Genomic DNA, 24,493 nt, shown 5'->3' with positions numbered 1-24,493 from the left:
GCTGTTTGGTGGGATACTTAGTGGCTGTTGAGTTAGATCTAAGCAATATCGCTGCCTGATTATTTGTAGTACCCACTGGTCTGATGTGATGCTTGGCTACAACTGGTGGAATTGTGTAGCCGTCACCCGACAGGTGTTTTGTGATCAGGGGGAAGGAAGGACAAGCCATTTACTTGCTGATGTGGAGGTGCTCTACCGCGGCCCCTATTCTTGTAGCCTCCTCAACAGCATCCAGCTCCTTGCTGGTGATACTGTTGTTTCGGGTGCTGATATGTGGTATGGGGTAGACACTTTTGCTGCCCCTCGCCCCTAGCAAAGCCAAAAGGGCGGTTTGTTTTTGACGTTTTGCCTGTAAGGCACCCATGGATTTGGCTGTGTTGGTGTCCTTCTTTATTTTCTATAGCTGTGTGTCCACAGCGGGCCCAAAGAGGTTTTCCTCATCGAATGGGACAATAAGAATGTGCTGCTGCACCTCGCGTTTGAACCCGGATATGCGTAGCCACACATGTCTACGGAGCATGATTGATGTATTGATGCCCCTTGCAGCCGTGCCAGCTCCGTTTAATGCAAATTTGATTGTTGAATTGATATCTGCCTCCCCTCATTTACCAGGTCTTGCATCTCATTCCAGGTAGCCCTACTGTATCGGGAAAGTAGGCCAAATGAATTGGCGATCTTCCAGTGGTTTGTGTGCCCTCCTGCTACTCTTCTGCCTGCTGCATCAATTTGTTTGCTTTCTTTGTCTAGAGGAGGTGCCTCTCCAGTGCCTTGTGCTGCAGCTCTCTTCTTCGCAGTGATGACAAGGGAGTCTGCTGGGGGATGTACCTGTATTTAAATAGGCTTATCTGGAGATGGCCTGTATTTCTTCTCTAGGCGGGGAGTTAGGACCCTGTATTTGACTGGGTCTTTGAAAATGTCTTTAGATACACTGAGAAGAGATCCAATCATTGGCAGATATTGAATTGTGCGCTCTGTGCACAAAACTGTTTCCACAAGAAGTCAGTTTGCACCTAGTGAAGTAGTGTGGCTCACTGGTTAGAGGCGGCAGACCCGAGAGCAGAGGACGGCCCGGGACCAGGGTTCGATTCCCGGCGCGGCAGGTTTCTGGACCAGGGTCAGCGGACTCGATAATTCTCTCGCCTCGGTGCCCACTCTGATCAGCGATCACACTCGGCAACTCTGGGCATTAGCTTGCCTCATCTTCACTAACGGCCCCACCAGACCGCCGGGAATGCCTGGTCTCACCCTGGAGATACCCATTAAGGGACCATCTCTCAGGGAAGCCAGGAAGGGTTTCGCAGCGGTCTAAGAGCCTTGGGACCCTACGGGTAAGTAGTGCGCTATATAAATGCCTATACATTTACATTTACCTCTGTAGTGTGCCTGGGGAGCTTGTGGTACTCCGCCGCTCTTTTTAAAACGCTGTGGTATGAGGATGGCATATCTGATAGTGACGCCTTAGTATTTACTGGCGGCTCCATGTCGGTGTCAAGCAGGTCCACATCATAATCATCCCATGGGTCAGGGGTATGGTGGGTGTCCTGTGTTCCTGGAGGAATCTGTGTCCCGTGTATCTATCCGTCTTCCTCCTCTTGTGGAGAGGGCAAGTGTGTTTGCGGTGACTCTAGGCGGCTGAAAGTCATTTGGCTTTTTGCTCTATGCCTTTGTGGCACTGTTTTTGGTGAAGGCTGTGGCAAGGATTGTTCCAAAGCCCGTCTCTTGGCATTTTCTTAACGTTTTTTCTGCACAAATTGTTGCAGTCCTTGAAAGACAATGCCTTGTTCTTCACTTGGTCTTTGTGTCTAAGTCTGTGGTTTCTTTGGAGCCGGTGGTGTGTGTAGGAAGCTGGCTCTGTATATACTGTACCAAAGTATGGTATAGTGTGCACAGAGTCCAATGGATCCCCAAATGCTTACAGAGGTAATGGTAGATAATACCTTACTCTCTATTTGTGATAGTGTGGGAGAGCAGTAAGGTTTCATCAGAGTGTAGTGTTAAGCATTTATTGCGCCCACTTAGGCAAGAAATTATGTAACACACTCAGAGACTGAACTCAGACCAATTGTTTGTAGTAAAACTATTTCTTTAGTTGTGTTTTATTTTTAGAACCAAGCAGGACTTGGTACAGGTAAATAGAATTGTACTTTTCAAGACAGATGGATCCACAAGCAAGCTGGATGAATTTTGTTACAGGTTGGTAAAATATTTAAACACAGTTGAAATTACTTTTGGATTACTTTTTCTACTCAGTGTGATATGCCTAGATATCATATTGGGGCAATTGCTAGATAAAAGGTAAGTAAACAGTTTTCATAAAACCACAGTTTCTTATTTTCCCATACAAACACCCTCAACACTTGAAAGTTTTTCAGAGGAAAACAGTCAATGCAATCCTATGGAGAAAAATAAGGTTATCAGTTTGCAGGTAAGTAAACGGTCTTGAGGGTTGAGTTTCTGGGGTTAGAACAAGGGTTCCCCCAGAGTCAAGGATGCACTCAAAAAGCGCCCTCAGCGGCAGTAGGGCGGTCGGGTGCAGAGTGCTGAGGCCAAATGTTAGCCTATGGGGCTAGGGGGCCGTCGGTTGGTGGCTGCTCTCGGCAAGCCAAAGTTGGAGGGAGTAAAGCTCCTAGGGTTAAGCTCATGGCAAAGGGGGATCCAAGTTAGCACACAAGTTGCACCCACAGCGGCACAGGGGCGGCCGGGTGCCGAGTGCTGATTTGGCGTCTGGTGCCCTGTTGTTTTCAATGGGAGTTGCTGGTTTTGGCTGCAGCCTCGGTCCAGGAAGTCTCCTGGGAGGAACCAACAGCTGGGCAGGCAAGTTGGAGGACATAGGTGCATCCCAGGTCCTAGTATCCAAGGGTGCAGGGCAGCTGGATGCAAGGGTGCCTTTTGAGGTCAGATTTCATCACACTAGGCTACTCACGGTGGGGTGGGGGGGAGAGGGGGGGAGGTTCCTCCATGCAGAGGCTGCACGCAATGTCGGGGAGTCCTGGATTAGTCAACCCATAGGGGACCCAGACACTGGAGCATTGTGGGCCTTTGTTGGGACCGGTGGGCCACTCTGACTCGGGCCGTAAGCGACAGGTGCTGTGGTGGTTCCAGGCGTCGGTTTTCTTTGTCTTCAGCAGGCTCGGAGTCTTTCTTTGGAGATTCTTTTAAACAGAGCTACCTTTCACAGGAGATCCTGTCTTTGTTGAAGCCGGTCAGTCCTCCCAGGGGTTCTGGAGGTCGTTGGCTGTAATACAAGGCGACTTTTGGTGCAGGATCTCTGGAAACTGCAGACGGGCCGGCAGGGCTAGGGCCAAGTCAGTTCTTCTCTGCAGTCTCCTCTGCATCTTCTTTCATCCTTCTTCGGAGGTTGTGGGAATCTGCCTTCTGTGTTCAGGGCTTCCCCCTAAATACTATATTTATGGGGCATTTTAGGGGTCTCGAGGTAGTAGCCAATGGTCTACTGACCTTAGGGTGACTATACTCTTGGTGTGCTCACCCCATGTAGGGGAGTGGGCACCATCCTTTATCCTGATTGGAGTGTCTTCCATCTGCAGGATGGTGTGCACTGAAGCATGGGCTTCACCTCCCTCACCTGAAGGGTGGGGTTGGCAGAGGTGGGCACACCTTCTGGGCTGCTCTAATTTTTCCTGCCTGTCCATGGGTGAAGCAGGAAGGGGGCCTGCTCCTAATAATAGGCGAAACTGGGGGTCATGTTACAAAAGTGGCAAGGCATTTGAAGCTCCCCTGCCACAAATGGCTCTTCCTGACCTGGGGGAAGAAAGGTTTTGTTTCTTGGCCAACGGAGAGAAGGCTTCCACCCCAGGGGTCGGGTCCAGAAACTATGGTGGCAGGCTGGTGTTTACCAGTCAGGTAACCCACCAGAGGCTGATCATTTTTCAGGGGGCATCTCTAAGATGCCCTCTGAGTGCATCGTATAATAAATCCCACACTGCCATCAGTTTGGGTATATTATGCGGAGACGTTTGCTACCAAACATCCCAGAATTCAGTAAAGCCATAATGGTGCTGCGGAGTTCGTAATGACAAATTCCCAGACCATATACTCTTTTATGGCTTTACTTCACTTATAATGTCTAAGAATGGACTTAGACACTGTAGGGGTACAGTGCTCATGAAACTGTGCCATCACCAGTGGTATAGTACACCCAGTTAGAGGGTTGTCTTACCTATCCCATGGACAGTTGGTTTCAGGCATGGCACACAGGTATGCATGCCATGTTGACTCTTCACTTTCTTGTGCACCAAAACACGCAGCCTGAAATGGCAGTGTGTGTGTGAGAGAATGTACAGGACCTCTATGGGTGGCACGATATGTGCTGCAGCCCTTAGAAGCCTTCCCTGGTCACAGTGCCCTTGGTACCCATGATACCTTTTACAAGAGGCTTACATGTGGCCAGAGAGGTACCAATTGGGGGGTACAAAGGTACAGTTTTGGGAAAAGACACTGACCCTGGGAATCTGATTGGCAGGGCCCCAGAGCACATCAAGTCAAAGTGCATCAGAAATCTGTCAAAACAAAAAATGGGGGAAGGGGGCAGAGAATGGGTTGGGGGGCTGGGGGGTTACTGCAACAAAAACCCGCTTTACTACAGTGTGCCCTCAGAAACTTTGTGTCGCTTTGGAATCCCAGTGGTGAGACTTTTCTTGTGACTAGAAAAGTGTCCATGTTTTTTTCAGTCCTCGGAACCAAGTACCGCTTAGCTTCTGTGGCGCTCGAGCCCAAGCATTTCTTCGGATCCAATGAATTTCTTGGGGTCGCAGCCTACTTGGCATCCTTCGGTGCCAATGTGTCTGTTGATACAGACTTATGCTTCAGTGCTGAATTGTGCTTCTGTGCCATCCCCTTGCTGTGGCTTTGTTGCCCGAGTGGGATCAAGATCGTTCTTGTCCCTTTTTGGTTCAAAGGTTTGCTCACGTGTAGGCCGGAGCCTGAGGGGTGTGGCGCACCGTGGGGAGGCGGAGGACGGGTTTGAGGTGAGTGTAAGATCTTCATTACAATGGGGGTCAACAGTACTCACAGTATGCGGTGTTGTCTCAGTCCTCGGCCCAGATACAGTATCAGCCTCAGCGAGGTGGGTCACTCGACCTGCAATGGAGCATGTTTGTGTCCCGAGAGGATGAATCGGAAGCGATTAAGTGGGGGCTGGGGTGACCACCTCACCTCCTACCAGAGCACATGCCATGCTTTCCACGTCCCTCGCGTGCAAGAACTACGCCTCGGCGCCAGTTCCATGGCTTGTGCCAGGAGTCGATCCTTATGGGTCTGAAGCATCTTTTTGTTTTTGAACAATGCGCAAGCCACGCACTTGTCTTCTTTGTGCTCCGGAGATGGGCACAAATTGCACACTTGTGTGTGTCAGAGTGTGTGTATTTGGCCCTGCACCGAGGGCACAGTTGGAAGAAGTCCTTCTTTGTCTCCATCACCCAGAGACGGTCATTCTCGATGGGCGTGTATTGGGTGCCGGGTAATCGGTCTCCGGAACCTAGGATCCGTGAATGTGGTCTACTGGATCTCCAGTTGCTTTCTTTCGTGACTGTAGGCCGCGTGGGTGTCGAATGCTGAAGTGCTCCGACACAGGCATCCAAGCTCAGTGATGGAAAAAAACATTCTAATGAAGGAGCTGTTGAACTTGCGAAATTCATCGAGGGGGAGGAGAAATGGCGCACAATGCCGATCATAAAACTTCCTTGATGAAAAACAACTTACAGAGTCTGAGCCCAACAGTAGAAAGCAGGAGTATGCATAGCATATGTTTCTGCAGCCAACACATGCTACGAATATGTAGTTACTTGAGTAAATTATTTATTTTTCAGCATTGGATCTTTCATAGATTTGAATGCTTGAATCAGATTAGCAAGCAGCACACAAAATATAAAATAGATCATAAATGCAGGTAAGTACATACACTTTATAGGATCATGTTTTGAGGAACAGCTTGTCCTAGTGTAGTTTCAACACCCATATTCATAAACAGGCAATAGATTGTGATAACGAATATGCTATTTACCAGTATGCATCTGTTCTTGGCATGTAGGGGTGCTGACATTCATATCTGTGCATAGATCGCATAGATCGCCGCCTAGTGTTGGGTCCGGATGATTGCACATTGTTGTCCTGGAAGAGTCTTCGAAGTATCACGAGATAGGTGGCTCCTCCCCTGGACTACAGTGCGCATGGGCATCCTCTCCATCCTCAGATTGTTTTTCGCCATTGTGGCAGAGATGGAGTACAGTAAGTGATGACCATGCTAAGAGTAATTCCGAGTGCTGCAGCCGCTAAGGGCGCCGGTGAGGAGGGCGGGCGATATGAATGTCAGCAGCCCTACATGCCAAGAACAGATGCATACTGGTAAGTAGCATATTCGGTTCGAGGCATGTGGGCTGCTGAATTCATTTCTGTGCATAGAATACATAGCAGTCCCTCCATTAGCGGCGGCTGCCCGTGCCAGCTGCAGCAGTCTGAAAAAGTGTTTTTAGAACAGCCTGTCCTACAGCTGCCTGCTGTTTAGAGTCCACATCTACGCAGTAGTGTTTAGTAAATGTGTGTATGGTAGACCATGTGGCTGCTCTACAGATTTCCTCTAAAGGAATGTTACCCAGGAAAGCCATGGATGCCCCTAACTTTCGTGTTGAGTGGGCTCTTGGGGGAATCGTTAATGTGCGCTTAGCCTTTTGATAGCAAATTTGTATGCACTTAACGATCCATCTGGCTATACCTGCTTTTGAAATGGGGTTGCCTTTGTGCTGTGGTGAGAAGGCAACAAACAGTTGTTTTGTCTTCCTGAAATCTTTTGTCCTATCAATGTAGTACATGAGAGCTCTTTTGACATCTAGTGTGTGAAGCATTCTTTCTGCCACTGAATCTGGATTCTGGAAGAACACCGGCAGTTCTATAGTTTGATTTATATGGAACTGTGAAACCACCTTAGGCAGAAACTTAGGGTTAGTGCGCAGTACCCCCCTGTTGGAGTGAATTTGGATGAATGGCTCTTGGATAGTTAGTGCCTGAAGTTCACTAACTCTTCGTAGCGATGTAATTGCTATTAGAAAAGCCACTTTCCACGTTAAGAATTGTATCTCGCATGAGTGGAGAGGCTCAAAAGGTGGACCCATCAGTCTGGTAAGGACCACATTTAGGTTCCATACAGGTGCTGGTGGGTGTCTGGGAGGAATAACTCGTTTGAGTCCTTCCAGAAAAGCTTTGATGGCAGGTACTCTGAAAAGTGAGAGATGCCGTCTGTTTTGGAGATAAGCTGCTATTGCGGATAAATGTATGCGTATGGAAGCGTAGGCCAGATTGCATTTGTATAGATGTAATAGATAACAGATGATGTTTTGAGTAGATGCATCCAGCGGATTACTATAATTATTGGCACAATAAATGACGAATCGCTTCCATTTGGCCGCATAGCATGCTCTAGTTGTGGGCCTCCTTGCCTCCTTTATGATATCCATACAGTCAGGAGGCAGGTTGAGGTAGCCAAATTCTAAGACCTCAGGAGCCAGATCACCAGGTTGAGCTGTTGCGGATCTGGATGCTGAATGTCGCCATGGTTCTGCGTCAAGAGTCTGGGTGTGAGGCGTAGTCTCTGATGCGGTACCACGGAGAGTTCTAGAAACGTGGTGTACCATGGTTGGCGTGCCCACGTTGGAGCAACCAGGATGAGAGTCATCGAGTGTTGCCTCAGTTTGCGTGCCACTAGCGGTATTAGCGGTGCTGGTGGAAAAGCGTACGCAAATATGCCTGACCAGTTCATCCATATCGCATTTCCCTGCGACCGTGGGTGTGGGAACCTGGCGGAAAAGCTTTGGCATTTTGCGTTTTCCTTTGTGGCGAATAGGTCTATCTCTGGATGACCCTACTGCTGGAAGTACGGGTGGAGTGCTGATGGATTTATCTCCCACTCATGCATTTGGTGGCTGTGCCTGCTGAGCAGGTCCGCCATCTGATTGTCCTTGCCTGGGAGGTGTTCTGCCATGAGGAAGATGTTCCTCTGAATGGCCCACTTCCACATGCTCTGAGCCAGATGAGACAACTGTGGAGAGTCTGTACCTCCCTGCTTCTGTATGTAGTACATGGCAGTCATGTTGTCCGTCCGGATCAACACTACTTTGTTGCACAAATGTACTTTGAATGCTTTCAATGCCATGAAGATTGCCATCAGTTCCAGAAGGTTGATGTGCATCTTTCTCTGCTGTATTGTCCATAGTCCCTGCACTGTGTAGTAGAGTACATGAGCTCCCCATCCCTGGAGAGATGAGTCCGTTGTCAGTATTATCTGTGGTACAGGCTCTTGGAACGGTCGGCCCATGCAAAGGTTTTGTGGGTTCCACCAATGCAGAGAGTTGTATGCGCGACCGGTCACCAACACTAGGTCTTTCAATTGTCCGTGATCCTGATTCCACTGACGTGCCAAGCACTCCTGAAGTGGGCGCATGTGTAGTCTCGCGTGCGGGACTATGAAGATGCAGGAGGCCATCATGTCTATCAACTGCATGAACATTTGCGCTGGAAGCGAGTGTTGTGGTCTGAATTTTTGTATCAGCAATTGAATGCTGTTGATCCTTACTGAATTTGGCTGTGCTTTGGCAGCCAGAGTGTCTATTGTCGCGCCCAAGTACTGCCGTACGTGGGCGGGCTGAAGGTGGGACTTTGGATAATTCAGTGAAAATCCCAGGCTGTGAAATAGGTGAATGGTGGGGGACATGTGGGTGGCACATTGCTGGTCCGACTTTGCTTGAACAAGCCAGTCGTCCAGATAAGGGTAGACGTGGATATTTTGTCTCCGTAGGTGTGCAGCCACTGTCGCTAGGCACTTGGTAAACACCCTGGGTGCTGTTGTTACTCCGAAAGGGAGGACCTTGAACTGATAATGCTGATTCTGAATGGTAAATCTGAGATATTTTCTGTGTGACGGGTGTACTGGTATATGGAAATATGCCTCCTTTAGATCTAGTGTTGCGAGGAAATCTCCCTGACTGAGTAACGGTAGAACCTGCTGTAACGTGAGCATGTGAAAATGTTCTGACAGGATGTACTGGTTTAGGGGCCTGAGGTCCAGTATGGGTCTGAGGGACCCGTCCTTTTTTGGGATCAAGGAGTACAGTGAGTATACCCCTGTACCTCTTTGTTCCACAGGCACAAGCTCTATGGCTCCTTTTTGCAGCATGCCGACTACCTCTTGCTGTAATAACTGTATATGCTCTGCGGACATAGGACGGTGTCTTGGGGGTATGTTGGGTGGAGTGGATGTTAACTCCAGACAATAACCGTACTGGATAAGCTGCAGCACCCACCTGTCGTGATGGTTTTCCAGACTGGCAGGAACTGTTGTAGTCTCCCCCCGACCGGTGTTATATGGTCGGGGGGCAGTGACAAGACGTCACTGTTTGTTGGTGGCGGAGGATCGGGAGTTGTTGTTGCCACGACCCCTGCCCTTGGTGCTGTTTCCACGATAGCCACCCCTATTGTTCTTTTTGTAGGTGGTCTGCGTGCCTCCTTTACTATATTGTGTCTGCTGGGACACCTGGCCTCTGGAAGCTCCTCTATTGTTGGAGCAACGAAAAGAACCACCCCTGAACTGCTGGGACTGCAGAGCCCCCATAGACTTTGCAGTCTCTGTGTCCTTTTTAATTTTTTCCAAGGTGGTGTCCACTTCTGGGCCAAATAAGTAATCAGGGTTAACTGGCTGATTAAGTATGGTGGTTTGTATCTCAGGCTTGAAGCCGGAGATTCTCAGCCAGGTGTGTCTATGTAACATAACGCTTGTATTAACAGCCCTGGCTGCAGTGTCAGCTGCGTCTAGCGCACACTTAATAGACGCGTTGGAAATAAGTTTCCTATCTTGTATAAGCATCCCTGCTGCATCCTTGTACTCATCTGGCAAATGTTGTAACAGGGTTTCAAGTGTATCATAATGAGCCCTGTCGTATCTGGCTAAAAGTGCCTGTGTGTTGGGGATTCGCCAGATATTGGCCGCTTGAGCTGCCACCCTTTTCCCTGAGGCTTCTAGCACCTTAGATTCCTTGTCAGGGGGAGGAGCATCACCCGTGGTTTGCGAGTTCGCTCTTTTACGAGCATTTGAAACAACTAGCGAGTCCAATGGCAACTGAACCTTGATATACGTAGGGTCCACAGGTGCTGGTTTGTATTTTTTTTCAATCCTGGAGTTTACCACTCTTGCCCTTGTGGTCTCCTTAAAGATGTCTCCAGCGTGCTTCAGGACACCTTTTAGCATAGGAAGAGTTTTGACAGTTCTCTCTGAGGTTGAGAAGATGTCAAATAAATAATCCTCCTCAATAGGGTCCGCATGGAGTTGGACATCGTGATTTTTTGCTGCCCTCTCAATAAGTGCGTTGAACGCAGCCGTGTCTTCTGTAGGTGAGGTCTTGACAGCACAGAGATTGCTGTCGGGGGCATTTTGTGGCTCACTTGGGTCAACAGCGTCTGTCCATGGTTCTTCTAGATCAGTGTCAACAGGATAATTGTATTCCTTATTGTCAGCATCCCCTGCATCCACATCTGAATGTGTGGTGAAGTAGGAGCAGGCTCTTGTCCATAGTGGTGTGGAGGTTCAAAAAGAAGAGGTGATGTTGCAGAATCCCTCTTTTTCTTCAATGGAATTCTATATGACTCCATCGGCTGTTCTGGGACGATCTTCCGCTTGTGGATGGAAAGCCTACCCGTGTCAGCGTCGATGAATTGCTTCGGCTCGTCTTCCTGCAGAGGCCGTCGATGCTTTGTGGCCTCTTCAGGAGTTGTAGGCTTCGGCCCCATGGACACCTTCTTGGCCACTTCCATGCCCGTGTGCGGGGCGAACGCCTTAGGTGTCACTGGCGGCGGCAGTATGAACTTAATCGGTGCCGATGCCTTCGGAGCCTTACTAACTGTCTTTGGGGGTGGAGCGGCCTTCGGTCCGACAGCTATAGCCTTTTCCTCAATGCGCTGCAGCGAGTCCGACACTTGTTTTGAAAAAGAGGCGGATGGTTGTGTCGACTTGATAGGATCTTTAGAGCCACTTTGTGTTTTGTGCTCAGGGTCCTTGCTGACTTTCGCTTTGTCGAGTCGACGCTTAGGATCCGTAACATTCTGCGTTTCAAGTCCTTTGGTGGTGTCTACGGTCTTTGGCGCCGACTTCTTTGGGTCGATGTCCTTGACCTTCTTCTTCGGTGCCCCGGACTTCGACTCGACACCCTTTAGCGACCTCTCTGGGTCGATAGCACTCTTCTGTTTCATCGGAGCCGATGGTTCAGGAGCCTTCGATCCGATTAAAGTAACTTGTACTTTGGTTTCGATTTGGTTTCCGGTACTTTCGGTTTTGTGGTCACCGTTGTTTTTGGTTTTGATTTCGATCGATCAACCGATGGCTCTTTAAAAGTGTCTGTAGCCGGGCCTTGAAGGGAGGCTGTAGAACTATGCGCTTGATCTTGGGTAAGGCCTTGTGGCGATCCCTCGACCTGAGCCTTATCGAGTGTTTCAGTTTCGGACCCCATACCAGCGGGTGGGCCTAGCTCCTCGCTCGAGCTATCTTCTACGACCCCAAAGGCCTCATCGTCGTCTCCTACCTCATCGACGACTTCGTCATTATCGACCATTTCCTCATCTTCTGCGTCGTAACTGGAGTCAATCTCCGACGCAGGATCTGACTGGTTCTCTCGAACTTCCCGCTCGACCCCCTCATCTTCTTCAGCATCGAAGATGTTCATCGGGTCAGGCGCTGTCGGCTGGGCCTTCTTCCGCGCCGCGCGTCGAAGGCGAAGTGTTTTCTTGGACCGGAACTGAGAACAAGCCAAACGGGACATCTCTTGAATGGGCTCCGTTCCATTATCGATCGTCGATAAGGCCTCTGGCGTCGATCGGGCCTTCGGAGCTGAATAGACACGCAGCTTTTTCTTGACGTCCGGCTTGATAATCGAGCTGGAACGAGTACTCTGCACCGATCGCAAGACAATACCGACGATACCTAGAGGCCTTTTGGCCAAATATAACGTTTATCGATTCCGACCTTGAGTTAACAAATATACATCCAAACCCAATGGCGGAAAAAAACAATCTGAGGATGCACATGCGCACTGTAGTCCAGGGGAGGAGCCACCTATCTCGTGATACTTTGAAGACTCTTCCAGGACAACGATGTGCAATCATCCCGACCCAACTCTAGGTGGCGATCTATGCACAGATATGAATTCAGCAGCCCACATGCCTTGAACACATATGTTGAGTCTTCCAGACGAGAGCTCAGTATAAACCACGCAGAGGCTCTCCTGCCTACAAAGTCATTCTGTGTGGAGCTCATGACTCTTTCCTTCAATGGGCAATTAGCTTTCCTCTGACAGTACATGATAAAGGAGGGGAGTCATTTTGAGATTTGTTGTTTGGAAAGACAATATCTTCGCCTTTAGTGACCAAAGGAAATGAAAAGCTTATCCGAGAGTTTGGAGTCCTTATTTCAGCGAATGTGTACGATTTGAGGCAGCATCAGACATACAGGGAATGAATTCTCCTTTCTTCTATCCTAATAGGATACAGGAGGAAGAACAACTGACTGTAATGTGATAGCTCTACTAACATGGAAGTCTGAGGAACCTTCACTGTGAACTGTGGGTTTGTAAGAAGCAATCTGGATTGTACTGCTGTTGACCTTACAATATATTACCACTGTTTCTAGTATGGATACATGGGTTGCCCTTGTTTATTATAACAGTAGATAAGGATGGCAATGAGGAAAAGAAGATCAAAGACAACATTGTGATCTTTAATTGGTGGTAAACGATGGACCAGCTGTAGACTATATGTCTCGCAAGAATAAAGCTGTACACTAGAAAGAGGAAGTAATAGGCAATGAGGGGAATTTTGCTGGATCCTGCGGCTGTTTCTTAGAAAGAACTTTAGAGAAGGAAGCCAATACTGCTGAAAAAGCTGTTTTAGTAGGCACCTTTGCTTTTAATATATCCACATTGGGAAATCCAGTATGTTTCAGCGTTTGCGCTTTTTGGAAAGGTGCCCCCCACGTAATCATCTGCTGAAGGAGCATCCTTACCAGAGATTCCCTAATAGTTGTAGATAAAATCCTTTAAAAAAAAAATCCATAGTAAGTAGATGTGAAGCTGCAGGCATTTCCACTAGTTTCGCATCTGCATGTCCCAGATTGGAAAATTGACAGAAGGCAGGAGAACTAGAATTCCTTCTAGGCGGAAGGACAAATTCATGTGCCATCCAGCACTTTCAGGGGATGAACAATGTAATAACCAACTGGCCAGCCACTGGCAATGCTATTCGAACCAACTGTCCAGCATGGAAGCTTGTTGCGGACACCTGCCTGCTACAGCACCAGCAGGATCCTGCAGGCAAGAGTGACATAAAGATTTCCTTTTTGGGAAGTTACTTTGAAGATCACAGTTAGTGGTCTCGCCAATTCAGTTACTTTAATGCAGTTACATTGTTTTACCCCTCATAGATCTTCTAAAAACCAACTGTGCTTTGGAATTTGTTTCCACCCACAGAGAAGTGGACTCATTCAATTCCGCTCCATGTGTGGGCAAACAAACAGAAAGAAAGGAAAATGTGCTTGTTTCGACACTTTCCTGAATATTTCACTCACATTTATTTCCAAAGGACCTACAGTAGCCTTCTCTTTTTATCTCTAAAGATTTTGGCTGAAATAGTGTGGCCTATTTTACAGCCTTCGTCCATGTGATAGGGGTACAGTCAGTACAAGCAATGCTAATGGGGATCATTTACAAAAGAAAAAGAGAGAACTGTATTCTATTTAGCTGGGTCAGCATCGACAAATTTCAATGTTCTGTGAACCAAAAAATAAACGAAACAGAAATCAGGACTATGGGGAACTACAGTAAATGGAGTGCAGAGCACATTCACCTAGCTGGTTATGTTTGGATAGTTTACAATGAGGACTCATAAACACAGTATTTTTTGCCTAGACACATGCTAGTACTGTTGACTGTTATACATATTATCTGGGGAGTCTCAGCCTACCAACTGGGTCGTAGATTTCAGCAATTCAATCATGTGAAAGATACACTGCTGGAAAGCTACACATGTGCTAACCATGTCAAAAAGGTTCCGATTTACACAAAGCATCTCTTTAACACAGACAAGTACAAGGGCTTCAATTTACCCTGAGAGTGGGGCTTTTTACATTGACCACACTGCACAGCATGCACTGTGAAAGGCCATCTTAATGATTGTTGCACTCTAGGTTTTCAAGCAAGTCAGTCATACGGACTCACCAGAGTTCTGCATTTTTAGGGTTCTTTAGCCGAGACTTCTCCAAGATGGCTCTAGCCCTCGTCAACTGGCCAACCTTCTCCTCTAACCTAGACATCAGCAGCCAGAGAGGGGTCGAGTGAGGGCACTTCTTCAGCTGCAAGAAAATGTAAATCACGATCAGAATATATATTGAACCTGTTCAAGATTTACACCAGAATACCCAATACCATCTTAACAGGTACCTCATAGTACATGGTTCCTGCTTCCTAGAAAGTATGGTGCTGTAAAACAAGCTGGCAAACAATTAGTACCTTGTGTACTGAAACAGCACCCATAAGAAAAATGTCAAGACTACAACCGAGTCCTGACTTGCTTTCCAAGAACATTAAGAAGCGCCCACAGTAACCAATTTTTAATGTTACTGGAATTTAAAGGCATTCTTTTTATTTTGGTATTTTGTTTATGACACAAATAAAGATTTCTGTGTTAAGCAAATGGTGCTTCTGCTTTGTCACTTTAAAAAACTTCAAATACACACCTGCATCACACTGTCACCAACACTGAAAAGTCACAATGAGTTGTTCTTGCAATCAGGATCTGGGTTTTTGAGGTTTACCTAATTCATGATTAGAGACTGGCGGAAGGGCTATAATAATGTGTATGTATTCACTGCCTGACAAGTATACACAGCTCTAGATTTCCAAGCTGGCGAAGGCTCTCTAGGATGTTTGGGCCCTTCTAGACAATTAGAAATTATGGAGATTAGTTCAGACAAGATTATACATTGTACTAGCTCAATCACTATCACTTTTTCAAGGATGTAAGCCTTGGGATTTCAGCGTATTGTAGACTGTCTAACCACCCTGTACTATCTGACTAGATCCTCTTCAAGCAATGGTCCAACATGAAAGATCTACTTCAGGAGCGGAACCTAGCAACACAGCAGGGCTGAACTTAATTGACCATATAATCCTTATTTGGATATCAAAGCACTCTTAAGTTTGATCAACAGAACTGGCTTAACAAGAAAATTGAGAACAAATCAGTACACAGTGAAAATACGCTACTTCAGTAACTAGGCTACAAAGCATCTAGTAACAGAGAGGCCACCTGGTTATGACACTTTCTTTTCTAGGTGATTAAGTATCTCAGTTGGGGATACGGATGATAAGAATTTGGATATCGTGAGTGGTTGAGAGAATAACGAATAGTTTCTTACCTGTCGGTGTAGTTTTGCAGCTTGATGATCTTTCTGGATTCACTATGCTGTGCATTATTCTGCCGTCTTGTGGTTGGGTCCGGATTCGTAGTCTTTTCTTTCATTTTTTTTTTTTGTAGCCCAGGTGGGCGTCGACGTCCCACCCGTGGTGTATTTCCGGTGACGTCGGGACGCTTCCCGCTGAAGCTCCCACTCCTGGGCGCCATCTTTGGATTCTTTTTTCTCGTGTTCGTTTTGTTACCGAAATTATGGCAATGTGCAACTAAGTTTTTTCACCGCTTTAAGGCTTCTTTTCCAAGTATTGTTTTTGTTTCAACCACCTTTTCTCTCCAGCCTCATCTTTCTGGCGGAGGTGGGTGGGTTCGCTAGTGAATCCAGAAAGATCATCAAGCTGCAAAACTACACTGACAGGTAAGAACTATTCGTTTTGCAGCGTGAATCTTTCTGGATTCACTATTCTGTGCATAGATTTTGTAGCAGTTTCTCATGTTTGTGGCGTCTGGGTGGAAGATGAGCGTTGGTTATTGAATATGGGTTGAAGCACCCTTTGTCCGACTTGTGCTTCCTTGTTCATCTGTATATCCACACAGTAGTGCTTCGTGAACGTGTGCACTGAAGCCCATGTTGCCGCCAGGCATGTCCTGAATTGGTGTGTTAGCTAGGAAAGCTATTGTAGCTCCTTTTTTCTGGTAGAGTGGGCACGTTTCCCCTCTGTTAGTTCCTGCCCAGCCTGCTTGTGGCAGAACTGTATTGTTTGGGCGATCCATCGCACAATTGTTCCTTTACTTACTGGTTTCCCCATGAAACTGAAGTGATTGCTACGAGGAAAGCTGTTTTCATGGGCAGCATTTCTAGGGAGGCCTTGTGAATTGGTTTGAAAGGTTCCTTCATGAGTTCCGGTAGGACTAGGTTAAGGTTCCATGGAGGTGGTGGCACCTTCTTTGGCGATGCGATCCTCTTTGCTCCCTCCAGGAATCTCTTAACAACCTGTGACGTGAAGAAACTCTTGCACGCTTCTCCTCTCGTGTTAGCGACTATCGCTGCCAAGTGAACCCTCAGTGAGGAGGAGCTCAGATTTTTTTCGAGCAGGTGCGTGAGGTACTTTAGCACTATTGAGTCCTTTTTCATTTTATTGTGTAGCTTTTTCCTCCTGCACCACAGTGTAAATCTCTTCCATTTCACTACATAGCACTTCCGTGCGCTGGGTCTTCGTGCCTCCCGAAGTACCCTTAGGGTGCTTTCTGGCAGTTTCAAATGCGCAAACTCTATGTCCTCAGGAGCCACGCTACGAGGCTCAGGCTCTCTGGCTCCCGGTGCTGCACTTCTCCGTTTTGCATGGAGAGTAGGTCTTTTCTTCTCCCGCATCTGTGGGGTGCACTCTGTGTCATCTCCATGATCTGCGAGTACCGTGTCTACCTGGCCCACTGTGGCGCGACCAGTATCAGGGTCATGTTGCTCGCTCTGCACTTGCTGAGTACCTTGTGTATCAGCAGTATCGGGGGAAAAGAGTAAGCAAATGTCCTGGACCAGTCTATCCATAGGACATTCCCCAGGGAGCCCTCCCCGGGCTGCCTGGATGCGAAGTTTTGACATTTTGCATTCTGGCGTGTTGCAAATAGGTCTACCGACGGTGTCCCCCACCTGTCGAGGAGCCTTCTCGTCTTTTGTGCATTGAGTTCCCACTCGTGGGATGCCGATGTCTGTCTGCTGAGCCAGTCTGCTTCTACATTGTCCTTTCCTGGTAGATGTATGGCTAGCAGGTCTATCTTGAGTGGGATGGCCCATCTCCATATCTCCTGCGCTAATTTCGAAAGCGGGGCTGATTGTGTCCCCCCCTGCTTGTTGATGTAAAACATTGCTGTTGTGTTGTCGGTCTGGATCAACACTCTCTGGTTGTACAGTTTTGTTTGGAAGGCCTTTATGGCTAGGAAAACTGTCTTCAACTCCAGGTAATTGAGGTGTCTGACCGCATCTGCTGGTGTCCACAAGCCTCTTACTTTGAGTTTCTCCATGTGAGCGCCCCATCCCCTCTGGGACGCGCCCCATCCCCTCTGGGACGCCTCTGTGATAATGGTCACTGTTGGCGTTGGTTGCGTCAGAGGCTTCCCCCTTGTTATGTTCCCCATGTTCCACCATGCCATCTCTTTCTGCACTGCGTGCGTTACAACCACTAGATCCTCTCAACGACCTGTAGCTTGTGACCATTGCTCCTGTAGCCATTCCTGTAAAGGTCTCATGTGGAGCGTACGTTTGGCACTAGGTGTATGCATGATGCCATCATGCCCGTGATTTTGCTCGCTGTCCTCACTGTCCTAACTTGCCCCTTCTGGTAGAGCTGCGTCTCCCTCACGAGCGCTATTGTTCTCTTCTCGCTGGGGAACACCTTGCACTGTAAGGTGTCGATCTGTGCTCCCAGGAAGATTTTTATTTGTTCTGGTTCCAAGGAGGATTTTCCCCAGTGGATGGAGAATCCTAGGTTCATCAGTGTGCTGGTCACTCTCCGTGCGTGCTGCTTGCACGTTTTGTATGAGCTTGCTTTGATCAGCCAGTGGTCCAGATAAGGGTACACGTGTATCCCTTCCCTTCGTAGGTGTGCTGCGACTGTTGCGAGGCACTTTGCGAAAATCCATGGTGCCGATTTGAGTCCGAATGCCAGGGTTGTGAACTGGTAGTGGTCTTCTCCGATGATGAATCTGAGGAGGTGTTTGTGGCCCCTGTCCATTGGGATGTGCAGGTAGGCATCTTTTAGGTCTATGGTGACCATGAAGTCCCCGCCTTGCAATTGAGGAAGTACCTCTTGTAGGGAGGCCATCTTGAACCTTTGCGTTCTTACGAACTTGTTTAAGAATCTTAGGTCCAGGATGGGTCTCATAGTTTCGTCCACCTTTGGTACCAGGAAGTATGTGGAGTATACACCCTTATTCCTTTCCCTGTAAGGTACTGGTTCTATGTCTTGTTATTGCAGGAGCTCCCTTGCTTCCACCCGAAGGAGCTCTAGGTCTTTCCTTGCTAGTGGCCTTCTTTTTGGTTTCCTGTCCGTTGGCTTTCCTTCCAACTCTATGCAGTACCCGTACTGTATGATGTTGAGTACCCATTTGTCTGATGTTATACTCTTCCACTCCCCGAAGAAGTGTTTCAGTCTTCCTCCCACTGGTCTTACATGTACGGAGGTGTCTAGTTCGCGTAACTCCTGTCCGATGTGTTTGTGCTCCACCCTGGGAGTTTTTTCTCGGGTGGGCACATGGAGTTTTATTTGGTCACTTAGAGGCGGGCTGCTGCCCCATCTCTTATTATGTCCACGTCCATTCCCTCTCCCGCGAAAGGACTAGCCTCTTGGTTGGTACTGCCAGGGCTGTTTTTGCTGCCCCTGCTGTGTCTGGGTGTCTGCTTGGTGGGCTTGTTGGAACGCCTGGTGTGATGTTCCTGGCTGGTTTCCTCCCCTCCAGTTAGGTCTTTGTGACGGGGTGCCCCTTTTAGTACCCCTGAACTGCAATGCCCCCATGGATCTTGCAGTCTCGTTATCCTTCTTCAGTTGGCTGAGTTTCTCGTCAACTGGGGCCCCGAACAGCGTTCCTCCATTGAACGGTGTGTTGAGGATGCTGAGCTGCACTTCTGGCTTGAAGCCCGAAATTCTGAGCCAGGCTTGTCTTCTCTCCGTGATGCCCATCATCATGAGCCTTCTGGAGGTGTCTGCTCCGTCCAGGGCAGTCTTGAGGGAAGAATTGGCTACATTCTTCGCCTCTTCGACAAGGTTTTCAGCTCTTTGCTTGAATTCCTGTGGCATGTTCTTTACTACCTCGCCCATCTCTTCCAGGATCTGGTATTGGTGCCTGTTGAGCAGTGCATTGGAATTCGCCATGCGCCAGTGCATTGCGGCATTCCGTTCAATTCTTCTCCCCACCAGGTCCATCCTCTTGCTTTCTTTGTCTGGAGGTGGCCCAGAAGTGGTAGGCACTTTGGCCCTCTTTCTTGCCGTGGCTGCGATGATGGAGTCTGCTGAAACCGATCCCTGAATGTAGGGTGGGTCCTTGGAGGAATGTTTATACTTTTTCTCCGTCCTGGGATTGACGGCTTTGCATGTAGCTGGTTCTTTGAAAGCCTCTTTTCCCTGTGCCATGACACTGTCGAGCATGGGCAGGAACTGGCTCCTTGTTTGTGTGTCTCGAGAAGTATGTCTGCTTTCTGCTTTTCTTCGTCGAGTTTTACTTTGAAAACTGCAGCTGCATTCCTGATGACTGTGTTGTAGACCCCGATGTCATCGGGCGAGGGCCTCGAGGGATACGTGTCGACGGCTTCCTCTGGGCTCTCGGTGTCGACGTCCTGCCAATCTATTTCCTGAGTCTCCGAGGATGCAGACCCGAGGAGTGTCCTGCGGTCGTCGTCTCCATCTTCGTAGTAGGAGGCCTTCTCCTCTTCTTGGTCGTCGAAGGTCTCGACGCCCACCGACTGTCCTTCGACGTCGTAGTTCTCCTCCTCCGTTTCCTCGACCACCTGTAGCCTAGGTTTCCTCGGGATGGTGTATTCCTTCATCCTGGCGTCGAAATCTTTTTTCCGCTGCAGGATGTTTTCCATCTCGGCCTCGAGGCGTCTTTTCTTTTTCTCCATTTCGGCCGCGTGGTCTGCGTCGAATGGATCGGCCGCTCTTTTTGGCGCCGAGCCAACTTTCGTCGTCGAAGGTTCTGGCTTTCGGGTCCTTCGTTGGCGCTGAAGCGCCCTTCGTGGCTTTTTCCCTCGGCGTCGAACGCTCCTATTCGGGGGCGATTTTCGACGTCTTCTGCTGTTCTCCAGCTCTCGGCGCCTGGGAGTCCTTCTCAGAGGATCCGCTGTGCCTTGGTGTAGCTGCAGACGCCGAAGTTTTCGGCGTCGGCGCTTTCGAGGTTTTGCCCTCAATTTTTCGAGACTCGGGGTCTCTCGGTGCCTTAGGGGCCGTAGAGTCTCCTACCTTCTTTGGAGTCTTGGTAATATCAGTCTCTACGACCGTGTAGCCGTCGTGTTCGGCGGCGTTGTCCTCCTTGTCTGAAGATAGCCCTAGGTCTCGAAGGGACGGAGGCTGTCCCTTGCCCTGCATGGTCGCGTTGGCTATCGTCTGTCTCTCTCCCACTCGAAGACTCTTCGGCGTGAAGGCGGAGCAGGCGTTGCAGTCCTCGCTCTCGTGGTCAACCGGCAGGCAAAGGTTGCAGACCGGGTGCTGGTCCTTCTGCGCGTACTTGTGGTGGCAGTTACGGAAGAATTTGAAAGGAGTGTTGTCCATCTCATGCTTTCAGGTGGCCCCCTGAGCTTGCATTCTCCGATGGACGTCGAAGTTCTTGAAGTTCTTCTTCTCCTTCGTCGTCCTCTTCGATGATGTAGTCTCCTGTAGTCTTCTCAATCTCTTTTCTTGCAAAAAGTGCGTATTTTTCTTCTTATTTCTCCAAAAATGTCTGGAGCCCTCTCTGGAACGATCCAGAACCAACCGCGGAAAAAAGAATCTGAAGATGGCGCCCAGGAGTGGGAGCTTCCGCGGGAAGCGTGCCGACGTCACCGGAAATACACCAAGGGTGGGATGTCGACGCCCACCTGGGCTAAAAAAAAAAAAAGAAAGAAAGAAAAGACTACGAATCTGGACCCAACCACAAGACCGCGAAATAATGCACAGCATAGTGAATCCAGAAAGATTCACGCTGCAAAACTACATGTTATGTTCCCTAATTCATCATAGAGTTTACTGTATCAGAAAGCTCTCAATTACTAGACATCATTGTATTGATAGACTGGAGAAATGATAAAACTGTGTTCACTGATTTCACAGAACTTGCACAGACTGAGACCCGAGTGACAAAATATTTTGCCTGCAGCACGCCACTGAAGTCTAGTCTGAGCCTCTGTGATAGGAAAACATGCTCATGGTGAATAAAAAAGTACCAAAAAGAGTATTAAACATATACTTGCCTTTATTTCCGCCCTATAAGTTCATTTTTCACTTACTCTGACTGATGTGATAACTGCAAGCAACTGTGTGCGCTCTAGTATTCATTTGGAAAGATGCAGGCTAATGGCTACACTGTCAACTATAAAACCCGAGGACCAGAGTTCTAAACTTGGCTCACCCAATTTTTCAAAATATATAAACCTGGGAACTTTCTTTCCATGTGAAAACACATTGCTTAACCGTCAATATCACCATTTAGAAACAAGGTGAAGGCCTGAACACCAGTATTTAATGGATAAGTTACTTGTAAGCCTATTTAATTATATGACTCTTTACTAAATTCATGAGCACAGAGTAGCTTCACCAATGTACAGGACCTTGGAACACTTTACAAGAGTCAAATACTTTTTTTTTAAACCACAAATATCTATATAAAGGCAGATTTTCTGCTCTCTTTTAATGAAGCCAATTGAAATATAAAAACTGCCAATGGAGATGTGGAACCCTTCAGATTTAGATAATGCTCTTTTTATAATCTGAAAAAGTTAAATAAAGGGGAAAGGCAAGCAATATAGCTTTCAAAAAGAGCAGCCAATTGGCTTCTCCTTTTAGACATTTTGTCTTTGCCAGTGCAGTCTGCTGATACTGTTACAGTAATCTGGCATCACAAATAGCACATCATTTGACTCCGATGTCATGGTCTGTGCACGGTAAACGCCCAAAGACACAGTTTAGGCTAAGAAGAAAAGAAAAGATAAATACCAACCTTACTCTTATTGAATTGTTAATTAGGCTCATTGGAACACTGGATAAAAAGACAATGCCAACTAGGGAAGCAATGTTGCAAGAAAAATGCTGCAATGTGACTTTGCACACAGGTTCAAACAGAAGATTCAACAGTAATCCAGCATTTAAATTTCAAGAGGAGTAGGCTATCTGATCAGAAGAAAATCCTTTCAAAAGGCTTTCACAAAATCTTGTCTTCTGACAGTGAAAAAAGAAGTTTGACAAGGACACTTTTTACAGGTGGTAATAGTTCCCAACTGGGCTTAATGGAAGAGAAATGTAAATCAAACATTTCCAAATACAGAAGAGAGGACAGTACCATTTCTTCCTGCCACATCGTTTTGAGCTGATAAATCCCTTACACTTGAACGTGGATCATGATTAAGTTGAAGGCACCCTGGCGTTTTTTGGACTGTACATGCTGTCTGAAGGTGAATATAAAGCAGTGCACAGTTTCTAGCAGGAAAGATATATCATCATCTGTCAACTTGAATGAATTACTTTATTTTACAAATGAAGTTCTAAATAATTGTGGAGACTTCTGCCTCTGCAGTGTCTAAGTTTAAGGTTTAACTAGCTGTCCTAAATAAAACAGACATATAAATGTCAAATTTAAATGTAAAGTTATCCAGGATGCCACACACAGACTAAGCTATTGGGTGTCCATGAATGCCAGTGAAGATCCTATGATGACGAATTTGACGGCAACTTGTTCGTATTAATGAAAAGGGTATAATGGTTGTTTCTAAAGAGACATTTTACGCACTCTTCCGCAAACCAAAATCTCATATACCGCCATGGATGGCTTTCAATCAAAACTACGGGTGGATTTTGTTTTCTCACTTTCAAGCCAACCTCCAGAAAATAGATACACTAACACTCTGTTTACGTACTCCCTGATTGTAGGCATCGCGGGCTTTCTCCATCTGTTGGCCCTGCTCTTCGATCTGCCCCTTCATCATCCAGAGCTTGGGGAAGTCCTCATAGTGCTTCAGCGCTTCCTCGCATAGATCCTGGGCAGCATCAATATTTCCCAGCACCCACTCCAACTTCACTGACTTCATAAATACCTGCAGAAAAGAAAGCACAGATTATATGTAGTAGAGAAATCTATGATCTGATATCACATCTCTCCACAATGCAAAGGAAACAACTACACACAACTTTCCACAATGATGGATATGTTCCTCCTAGCGTGACCACCTAACTCCAGGTCTATACCGGACGTTCTCCATTCCTGAACTTTTCACCTAGGAAGTACTGATTTCAGGTGTGTTAGTCTAACTGGCTTAATGGATGCAAAACAAGACTACAACACCCAGTATTCGTTACGTTATCACAACGTTTGAGGACTAAAACAGTGTTTGTAATAGCTCCTACCATGTGTGACAACTCCACACACTACAAAAGAAGCAATTGTGTCAACTGTTCATGTTTGCAGAGGAGCTAGTCACCACACCTTTACTCACTATAATGGCGGAGAAGCATTATTTAAATAAACCAGATCTACACATGTCAGCAATTACCAAAAGTCAAAACATTTCACTTAATAGAAGAAGCGATCACCAGACGACTAAGCTCTCTTCATTAGACAACCCATCAATTACAGGAAAACAAATAGGTAACTAACTGCCGATCAAAATTCAAAACAGCATTTCTTCCACCCAAGAGAGACCAACATGTGCTGGGCAAAGTGCATGTACAGCAGACATTTTTTTTCTTTCTTAAATTGATGGCACATTCTTCTAAGAGAGATACAGCAATCGTTCCACGGACTGTACATCTCTGCAAACAAAATATAACCCCAGTCTGTGTTGAAAGAACTGAACTGCCTAAAACGTCAAGCCAGTGGACATATTTGTGCTGCACATATGCCAAGTGATATTTCTGGGTAGTGTGAGAGAGAGGTTGCAAGGAACAGGTGTGTGCTTAGCGGTGATGGGGAGGAAGGATGCCGGGAATGGGGCTGTATTTAGGGCAATTGTGACGAAGGACACAGATTTGTGGAGGGGATACATGTCTCAGTGAAATTTATAATAGAGCACTAGTAATCGAAGTGTGTTTACAGAAGACGAAAATGCAAAGTTTGGGCAGTGTTTAAGGTCGGACATAGGCAGAACACCAGTTGGGTATGTTTGACTAGGGCTGAGGAAAGCAAGGCCCCAAAAAGGTGTATTTTGTGATGTAGGAATCTTTTTATAAGATTAAGGTACTTTTTAGGTATGAAACACAAACCAAACTGTCTTAAAAATACTGCACACAGAGTACAATTAAACATATTTGTAACGTTTCCAAATTTGAAAATTGTGCATTATTCTACAATCCATTAACCGCATCGC

The 24,493-nt window shown here is 47.2% G+C and overlaps 1 protein-coding gene across 1 annotated transcript in view; it reads right to left on the bottom strand.

The window, feature by feature from the left end:
* Nucleotides 1-24,493, bottom strand: part of PRPF6 (pre-mRNA processing factor 6) — a 214,455-nt gene that overhangs the window by 33,640 nt on the left and 156,322 nt on the right. Inside the window, exons 16-17 of the mRNA XM_086932789.1 lie at nucleotides 23,048-23,224; nucleotides 14,262-14,395 (exon numbers count right to left, since the gene is read on the bottom strand). Coding sequence (XP_086788915.1) covers nucleotides 14,262-14,395; nucleotides 23,048-23,224 — 311 coding nt within the window. The remainder of the gene's footprint in view (nucleotides 1-14,261; nucleotides 14,396-23,047; nucleotides 23,225-24,493) is intronic.

Source organism: Lissotriton vulgaris, chromosome 7, assembly GCF_964263255.1.
Source record: "Lissotriton vulgaris chromosome 7, aLisVul1.2, whole genome shotgun sequence".
Taxonomy (NCBI): domain Eukaryota; kingdom Metazoa; phylum Chordata; class Amphibia; order Caudata; family Salamandridae; genus Lissotriton; species Lissotriton vulgaris.
This window is presented reverse-complemented; position numbering and strand designations above follow the sequence as displayed.